General features: G+C 38.5%; 1 protein-coding gene across 4 annotated transcripts; it reads right to left on the bottom strand.

Annotated features, from left to right (window-relative positions):
* On the bottom strand, positions 1–9,591 carry LOC135555587 (transmembrane protein 106B-like). Of its 4 annotated transcripts, none has more exons than XM_064988156.1 (7): positions 9,419–9,591; positions 8,301–8,514; positions 6,147–6,300; positions 5,888–6,028; positions 5,733–5,776; positions 2,319–2,372; positions 1–1,864 (listed from the first exon to the last, which is right to left on the bottom strand). In XM_064988156.1, the coding sequence occupies exons 2-7, from the start codon at positions 8,507–8,509 to the stop codon at positions 1,747–1,749; spliced, it is 720 nt and encodes a 239-aa protein (XP_064844228.1). In that variant the 5' UTR covers positions 8,510–8,514; positions 9,419–9,591; the 3' UTR covers positions 1–1,746. The 4 variants fall into 4 exon arrangements, with proteins under 4 accessions (XP_064844228.1, XP_064844229.1, XP_064844230.1 ...); XM_064988157.1 differs by having other exon boundaries at positions 8,301–8,511; positions 9,551–9,588; XM_064988158.1 differs by having other exon boundaries at positions 9,551–9,568.
* Positions 9,592–9,785: the final 194 nt, after the last annotated feature.

Genomic DNA, 9,785 nt, shown 5'->3' on the forward strand with positions numbered 1-9,785 from the left:
TTACAAGTTCAGGTAGTGGTAATAATATTGTTTCAAAAATACATTTCCCTGTTTAATTCTTACTGGATGCAACCCCCAGTGAGTGCCTGTCATGGGTGAGAAAGGACTAGAAGTAGTTGCCAGCCCGTTGACATGGGTCACGTACAGTTCATTTGTATGGCCACCTGCATTGTGCTATTTTGCAGGTGAATTATCAACTGTGAAACTCTAGTCTCAGACAACTGGACCAGTTGACAGGAAGGATAACAGGTTCTTAGTAACAGAACAACACAGATTACAACATATCTGTACAAAGTCTTGGAGTACTCTATGAGCACCGTTGATGACTTCCTCTCTTGACCATTGTATCCACTAACACGCCATTATCTTCTCCTCGTCTTTCAGCCGTGAATGAATGTTCACACTCCACAAACAAGCTCCAGTACAGTGCTAAGATTGACAACAGATACTCAATGAGTGCATGTGATATGCTGTGATAATGGTATGTATTATTGATATACAGTACATATAATTATAGGAGTGTTTATTTCTCTACTTTAGTTCATACAGTACTCCCAGCAGTGGTGAAGAACCCATATCCAGTTATTGGTGAAGAAGACTAATATGGACTGCACCCAACTATCGTCAAGGCAACTTTCTGTGCAAGTTCAGCACCACTCAGTGGCCATTTCAAAATACGACACCCTTGAATCATGTGACCAAACAAGGAAGGTGGAATCACAAAGCCTGAAAAAAAAGGTATTTTAAAGTATTCAATACTGTATTCTATTATTTACTTCACTGATCTGACAAAGGTGAAAACAATGCACTAAAAAGTAAAGATTGAGTATTTGAACAGGGCACAGAAAACATTGCCATGATTATGCTGTAGTGCAAGAACAAGTGAGTAAATTAGTTAGCTTCCACATCAAAAAAAAAACCCTGGTGACACTACTAGTCCATGTGGATTCCAAAAAACCCCTGGTGACACTACTAGTCCATGTGGATTCCTAACAACCTTTCCCCCCACCCCAATAATCCCATTTCAGTGACACATAAAAACAATAGGTGAATTAATATCCAGATCTTGTTATAGCTGTTAGAATTAGCATACAATTAGAGATTATGGTTTAACATACAAATGTGTGGTCTGTAGTCAATCCCAATGGTGTACAAATCAAAGACAGAACTGTAATTCCGATGTTATGCCATAGAAAAGTTATAAATGGTCTCTACCACAGTCATTATGTGATCAATGCTACAGAGTTGTATGCATACATTTAAGAATACTAAATGGTTTTACCTACTTTAACAAATTAAAACGCATACAAAAGTAATTTACTTGTTTGTAGAACTGCACTGACAATCTGTTTTATAAGAAATTATGCAAAAATATAATATCTAAATTACTCCTTCAAAAATGTGTGCAAATTTGTAGTCCACTCAAGTCTCAGTTTCTTTGAAGACAAAACAGAGTAACCTTCAGTAGGATGTGGCAAAAAAAAAGTAATTTTCACAGCGCAGAGCCTCCAACCACAGCAATGACCCTAGTTAAAAAGCAAGTGCTACAGAGGTGCATAGGAAAGACAAACATAACATTTCAGAGCTTTAATTTTAATTTCAAGCTCCACATTTTTGTAGTTTCTTCCTTCCCCATAACTTGAGGGACATTTGCATTTTTCAAGAAAAAAATAACTGTCTTTTGACCACACAGTTCACCTCATGGCCTACTCCTCAGTCATCCCGCCACTCATGGAGCCCTTGATCTCAGGGTGTAGGGTTGATGAGGTGGGGTGTTGTGGTGTTAGACCCACAGTCAATGTATTCAAACGTGTCCAGGGAAAGCTGCTCAAAGTGAGCCAGGTAGTAAACAGTCATTGACATCCTGAGGGAGGAGGTGGTTACAGATTTTCATCTATTATTTATCAAATGTAACGATAATTTATGTAATTGTACCAGATTTTGGTCAGCCAGCTATCAAGGTTTCCTAACCATAGCCATGAAATAAACTCTCCCTTGAGCCATCACTGTAAAAACTGGGCCAAGTTAACAAGCAATACAGCCCTTTCATATCCCTTCCTCAGATTTGAACCACTTATAAGAAATAAATAGGTTAGTCTCTGACCCCATTGGGCTACTAGGTGGGCGAAGTTGTGTTGGTTTATCATCAAAACATTGTCATGAATTATGGTATTACATTTTTTCCACTGAACACAGACTCAACATGATTCTGTTTCATTGTTGAATATATGCATTATAATCTAAATGGCTAATCTGTGTGAGCAAAGCTACATTTGAGGGGTGTTTTACCCATACTGACTGACTGAGCAAATACTCACTGAAGATGGACAAATAACGTATGGATCTTGATTGTAGATTTCTTGCAGTAATTGCTGGGAAAAAGAGAAAATAATGAATACCTTCAGGATTTCCTTATGAAAGATATCATTTCAAAAACAACCCACTGGGCACAAACTCATTGAATTGGCGCTGTTTCAATGTAATTTGACAACATATTGTGACGTGGAATCTGTGGAAAATACATTGATTTGAAAAGTCATCAACTATTGTTTTGAGGGTGAAATTTCAACCACAGGATTATGTATGTCAAGGTAACCACATTTGAGACATTGTATAAAATGTTGAATTTGTACCTTTAAAAACAACGTCAGACATCCAACGTTATATCCACTATCAGAAAATAAACAATAGGCTGGGCAGCACCTCCTACTGAAGAATTCATCCAACTACAGCTACCCTTGAGTCTCCCATCCAGGATTTTAACCAAGCCCAGCCCAGTTTAACTATGCAATTTGTCATTGACTATTACCAATGTGCTATCGTCACTATTATTATTTAAAACTAAATAAATTCACTGTTGCTATCAAAGTCATTCCAAAAGGTAGGTTTAACAGAGTAAATTAAAATGTGATCATACTTTATCACTTATCTTTAATGATGCTATTTAGGCCTATAAAGCATTTGCAAAGTCATCAGCTGTTTAAATTCAACCCAGAATTAATCTAAAAATAGACAACAAACTAGGCCTAGCGTTTCAAGCTCTGGTGGACTTCAAATTTAATGAGATGCACCTTCTGCTTGACAGTTCCATCTGTGCCAAAGACTTAGGCTGAATTTAATTCCAAATGTATAATCTCCATCTTAACCAAAAAGTTTAAGTTTGATTTGATCCTATTCTTTATTTAAAGTGCATTTAAAGTTTAATTTAATTGCATTCTTTAATTTCGATTTTTGGTTGAGATGGCGTCATGAATACAACATAAAATTGTTAATTTGTATACAAACGAATTAAAACCAGACTTCAGTGGCAGTCAGTGGCAGATGGAACTATCCAAGCAGAAGATTAAAATCTTCAAACATTTAAATTTGAAACCAACTGAACACAATTCAATATCCCTTTTGAAATACAATAGCCTATTAAACTTGTCGACAACTTAACAAAATGCTAGGTTGGATGCTGTCTCAAACCTATCTAAAAATAGAAAAGTTAAAGTCTCGAGCACCACAGTTGAGGTGTCATAATACCTATGAATGGGAAAAATGAATGGTGGAAAAACCACAGGGAATTTTTTAGAAACACTTAAAACAAGGGCTGTTTCTCGTGTAGGCTTACCCTGGCATGACCTTTTGTAAGCATGCAAATCTCTTGGACAAGGTGACTTTAATCAATAAAGTCGCCTCTAATCAGATTCGAAAACGCTAATCAGCATCAAAGTAGACATCATGCAAAACTACAAAACCCTGCAAGCTCCTGCGCTGACACCTTTGCTAACAGGTAGAGTCAGTTTAAAACTTGCACAAGAAAGTTAAAAGAATTCAGGTTTTAAAATGTAGCCAATATATTAATTACTACATTGAGATAGTTAATCCAGAGATTCTTACCTTTGCCTCGATTTGGCAGTCTCATCCAGATCACGGCATTTGTAGTTCTATATGATAGCCACATTAGCATTTAATTTTATAGGGGTAAATACAGGCGAATATATTGATATGTCACCTAGTCCTAGAGACTACACGGTTATCAAAAAGATCATGCCAGGTTAAGCCTACACGAAACACAGCCCTTATTTGAAGTGTTTCTAAAATCCCCCATGGGAAAAATGAATGGTGGAAAACGATTGGAACCATTTCCTTGCTTGACTGCTAGGTTTTATGGACTAAGCCAGTGGCTCAGATGGAACTAGCCAAGCAGTAGATCCATAAACACTTGCATAAACAAGAGATAAAAAGCGAGTGGTCACTGAATGGTTTGAGGAGCATGAAAACGAGGTGAACCACTTGCCATGGCCGTATCAGTAAGAAGATTTCAACCCAATTAAAACACTTATGGGAGATTCTGGAGCGCACCTGAGACTGCATTTTCCAACATCAACAACACACCAAATTATGGAATTTCTCATGGAAGAATGGTGTTGCATTCCCATAGAGTTTCAGACACTTGTAGAATCTATGCCAAGGTGCATTTGAAGCTGTTCTGGCCCATCACCCTATTATGACACTAGGTTGGTGGTTCATTTATTTTGGCAGTTACCCATACCTCTCCTTTAAAATGCTGATATTTTGTTGTGTTGTCAACCAAACAATTCAATATTACTTTTGTAATAAAGTAAATTGCTTAAAGTTAAGGCTATCTTACAAGCAATTGTAACATTCAACACTAAAATGAGTAACATATCCAATACCACATTGAGGAAACTGTAACTATACATTTCTTTATGTAACCATATAAAGTCTGCATGTTCAAAAGACACGCACGGGTCTGTGGAGATCTTCACAATTTCTGTAATCTGTGCAGAATATCAATTGCACCATATACTTTTAATGTAATCTCAACTGCAATCTAGGCCATTTGGTTCTGCTTTTAGAAGAAGTGAAAACAATCTGTTTTATAAATAAACAAAATATGACATTGCATTCCCATTTGAACTTTGCTGGGTTTTTAAAATGGTTGAAAGCAGTGAGACATTTTGGGGTGATGACGACAACCAAAAATGTGATCGTTTTTCCATTGGTTGTGCTTTTAGATGGTTGAAAGCAGAGTGATAATACATTGGAAATTCATCTAACTTCCAGCTGTCTTTTTGAGTGGGTGAATATAGGTTGTAATCTCATTGATCAAGATGTTAGCCAAATTTTAACCAAGTACCCACGTTGAAATGACATGGTGTGCCCAGTGGGAATGCTTTAGACTTCTTTCAGTCCAGAGGCACTTTCATTTTGTGAATAGGAATTGCTACTGCTAGTGACAATTAGCCTGCAACACATAGAGGAAATGGAGATGAATTGCACATGCCAGTGCTCCCAGCTAAGCAGGTTATGCTAGTTTATGTACTTTTGTAAGACAAATACTTAATAAATCTGTTCAAACATTTGACAGTCATGCCTCAGACTTGCTCTAAATACAAAACACATTTCCAGTTTTGCTTTGTCTTTATACATTATTCAAAACTAGCCAAGAAAGAGGCAGAGAATAACTGTGTAGAGCACACAAAATCAACTCACATTTACAGCGAATGAGTTACATTACTTTCACATGACAACATGCCACAATCAAAATAAGCTTAACTTTACAGCACAACTAAATTAAAAGGACTGCGTCACTATATTGTAAGTGTGTTACCACGGCACTTTGTGTAACCAAACAGCCACAAAAGCAGCTTTATATCTCACTACTGACTCGATGGAAGATTCAGCACCAGACATAGTATAACCTTGGTTAAATTTGTACTTACTTCAGACCCTCCTCCACTAGCGTGACAGGAATCTCAAAGGCAAACTGTCAGGGGAAATAAGGAAGAGCGTTAGTGAGTCAAGTAACAATACTTAGAGGCTTACAGAAGCTAACATCTCTGCAGTATAGCAGTTGGTAATGAGGAGAGATGCTCACCGTTTTGTCCGTGAGTGGTTTGACAGTGGTGACATTTTTCATATCAGCCTTGCCCACAACAGTTTTATCAAAAAGAGCCTGCACTGTCAAGTTGTAGGCCTGAACTGTAAAGAAGTTGTCATTGGTAATATTCAGGATGTTCTGTGATGGGAGAGAGACAAGGCGATTATATTTTGCCAGAGGCCAATACTTTTATGGCATAGCCCAGATAGAAACCGACTGTGTGGTATATGAATGAATAAGGCCAATGAGGTCTCACCGTGATGTTCATTTGGACAGTGGTCGGGGTGAAGTAAACATAGACAGACTTGACAGCAACAGGTGAGAGGATGACACTGCGAGGAAACAAGAAGAAGAGGACCAGCGAGCTGACCAGCAGGCACAGCGTCACCGACACAGTGACATACAACTTCCTGTAGGGGGACATGATATATACAAGTTGAGTATTGATTGAAGGCCCAGCAAGAATGGCTGCATTGCATTGGCCATTTTAACATACCGCAAGCGTTTTCATGCAGTATACACAAACACACCTCAATGTGTTTGATATCATATTGTACAACAGCTGATGAAATTAACACTGTAAAAGTGTGCTTTTTTTTGCTGGTTGAAAATGCAATCTACACAGGATCTTCTAATCAGCAGGTTTGCATAGGCAGAAGTTTTAGATTTCCATGGTGACATCACCACACGGTTAGTAGTAGAGGTCGACCGATTAATCGTTATAACAATCGGAAATCGGTATTTTTGGGCGCAGATTTTTTATTTATTTAAATTAATACCTTTATTTAACGAGGCAAGTCAGTTAAGAACACATTCTTATTTTCTATGACAGCCTCGGAACGGTGGGTTAACTGCTCTGTTCAGGGGCAGAATGACAGATTTTCACCTTATCAGCTCGGGGGATCCAATCTCGCAACCTTACAGTTAACTTAGTCCAATGCAATAGCGACCTGCCTCTCTTGTTGCACTCCACAAGGAGACTGCCTGTTGCGCGAATGCAGTAAGCCAAGGAAAGATGCTAGCTAGCATTAAACCTATCTTATAAAAAACAATCAATCATAATCACTAGTTAACTACACATGGTTGATGATATTACTAGATATTATCTAGCGTGTCCTGCGTTGCATATAATCTGACTGAGCATACAAGCATCTAAGTATCTGACTGAGCGTGGTAGGCAGAAGCAGGCGCGTAAACATTCATATTCAAACAGCACTTTTGTGCGTTTTGCCAGCAGCTCTTCGTTGTGCGCCAAGCATTGCGCTGTTTATGACTTCAAGCCTATCAACTCCCGAGATGAGGCTGGTGTAACCGAAGTAAAATGGCTAGCTAGTTAGCGTGCGCTAATAGCGTTTCAAACGTCACTCGCTCCGAGCCTTCTAGTTGTTCCCCTTGCTCTGCATGGGTAACGCTGCTTCGGTGGTGGCTGTTGTCGTTGTGTTGCTGGTTCGAGCCCAGGGAGGAGCGAGGAGAGGGACAGAAGCTATACTGTTACACTGGTAATACTAAAGTGCCTACAAGAACATTCAATAGGCAAAGGTTAGTGAAATACAAATGGTAGAGGGAAATAGTCCTATAATACCTACAACTTCTTACCTCAGAATATTGAAGACTCATGTTAAAAGGAACCACCAGCTTTCATATGTTCTCATGTTCTGAGCAAGGAACTGAAACGTTAGCACATTTTGCACTTTTACTTTCTTCTCCAACACTTTGTTTTTTCATTATTTAAACCAAATTGAACATGTTTCATTATTTGAGGATAAATTGATTTTATTGATGTATTATATTGAGTTAATATAAGTGTTAATTCAGTATTGTTGTAATTGTCATGATTACAAAAACATTTTTTAAATGTATATATTTTTAAATCGGCATCGGCTTTTTTGGTCCTCCAATAATCAGAATTGAAAAATTGGTCGACCTCTAGTTAGTAGACCAATAACAAAAAGCTCCAAACCTCTGCAAATAACAGCTAGTTTTCCTCTCTTCAGTCATGCTGCATTCAACTGTTAACTTGCTAACTGGTTGTTATACACGTGCTGCGTTCAAGGAATCAGCAAGTCGGGAGTTCCGACTAGCATGTTAGCTAACTTTCTATAGCATTGCTATAGAAAGTTAGCTAAAAAGCTTATTAATGGAAATCTATTACAGTAAGTTAATTCATTGTTACCCAGAAATTATTTTGGGGGAAAAAAATGGCTTCATTGCATTGGCCATTTTAACATACCACAAGCGTTTTCATGCAGTATACACAAAACACACCTAGATACAGATGCCCAATCACAGAACGCAATAATACTTTGTACACACACTGAACATCTCTACACACCATACACTTAAAAGACCTTCTAAATGATGCATGTAGGTAATAAAACAATTGTTGCTGTAAATCTCAACATGGTCTTACGTGTGTTGTGGTTTCAGCCTCTGATCGGAGCAGGGGATCACTGCCACCAATTTGCTCTCCTGGCCTCGTGGGATGCGGCCCGTGCCCTGGCAGGTTGGGCAGTCCAGTGTTTCCTCAGAGTGTCTCCTGTTAGAGGTCTTTCTCCTGTCCTGCTGGGGTACGATGGCCTGCTCATCATTCTCACTGGGTTGACTGGAACCAGCTCCCATGCCTGCTAAAGAGACAGTCATATATACAGGTAACTGCCAAAATAATGGAAACGCCAATATCAGGTGTCTTAATAGGGCATTGGGCCACTACGAATCACCAGGACAGCTTCAATGCACCCTGGCATAGATTCTACAAGTGCCTGGAACTCTATTGGAGGGATGCGACACCATTCTTCCACAAGAGATGTCATAATTTGGTGTTCTGTTGATGGTGGTGGAAAACACTATCAGACGCTGTTCCAGAATCTCCCATAAGTGTTCAATTGTGTTGAGATTTAGTTACTGACACACACACACCTGTGGGGACATATTTGGCTCCCCAACAAAATCCTATTTTCCCTAACCATAACCTCAGTCACTGAGCTCTCTTCTTCTAGCCAAAATAATAGGCAACTGGGGATTTTTTATATGACCCTAAGCATGATGGGATGTTAATTGCTCAATTAACTCAGGAACCACACCTGTGTGGAAGCATCTGCTTTCAATATACTTTGTATCCCTCTTTTACTTTGGAAGTTACCTGTAATGTTAGTAAAGTATCATTATATTGTTGTGAAGCAACTATGTGATATTTGTGACGACAAAGGATTATATTCTGTGTATGTATGTGCTTTGCTGTCTTGGTGTATTTCACAATGGAGATGATCTTAAATGCATACAATTATACGATGTTTCATTATCTTCGCAGACACTGAACCAATTAGATCGAAGTCGGCTTTGTCCATACATCAGACAACACCTTATGTGAATTAATTATACAATTTAGCAAATAACCGATGGCGAACGTTAGTTTTATTCTAAACAGAAATTTGACTACGCATTTACAACACTCCGCATACAAGTATTGTGATGAGTTTCGTTTCTCTGCCACCCCTGAAGAAAACAGCTTGTTGCACTGTGTTTACTTGCCTTGTTTTGGGAGTGTTACGATTTATAAAGACGGTGCCGTCGTCAAGATTATCTGTAATTTAACTCCACACCATATGCCTCACAGCAGTCGTGGAAAATTGTCTAATATTCTTATGTTGGTCACATACTCACTGAGCAGTGGCGCAATTTCCTATCCGGATGACGCAGCGTAATTTTGCTGCCACCCACAGGAAATAATTACATCGGCTATATGTAGCTATTTGGGGAACACGACCAAAGTCACATAGAAAGATGAGTTCTAGATCTGTAATTGTCATTGAAAGAAATCTAAGAAGCGGTAGATGCGTTTTATTTTTAAGCTTCCCGTGATTGTTTTATTTTTGAGTCTTTTACTTTGTTTTGTACA

This window comes from Oncorhynchus masou, chromosome 15 (assembly GCF_036934945.1).
Source record: "Oncorhynchus masou masou isolate Uvic2021 chromosome 15, UVic_Omas_1.1, whole genome shotgun sequence".
Taxonomy (NCBI): domain Eukaryota; kingdom Metazoa; phylum Chordata; class Actinopteri; order Salmoniformes; family Salmonidae; genus Oncorhynchus; species Oncorhynchus masou.

What these genes read in the sequence shown, in the direction of transcription:
- LOC135555587 (XM_064988156.1), bottom strand. Translation starts at nt 8,509, where the DNA reads ATGGGAGCTGGTTCCAGTCAACCCAGTGAGAATGATGAGCAGGCCATC. An exon ending in AGGCTGAAACCACAACACAC is followed by an intron (nt 6,301 to 8,300) that starts GTAAGACCATGT and finishes GTCCCCCTACAG; the next exon opens with GAAGTTGTATGTCACTGTGT. An exon ending in CTAGTGGAGGAGGGTCTGAA is followed by an intron (nt 2,373 to 5,732) that starts GTAAGTACAAAT and finishes TCTTTTTCCCAG; the next exon opens with CAATTACTGCAAGAAATCTA.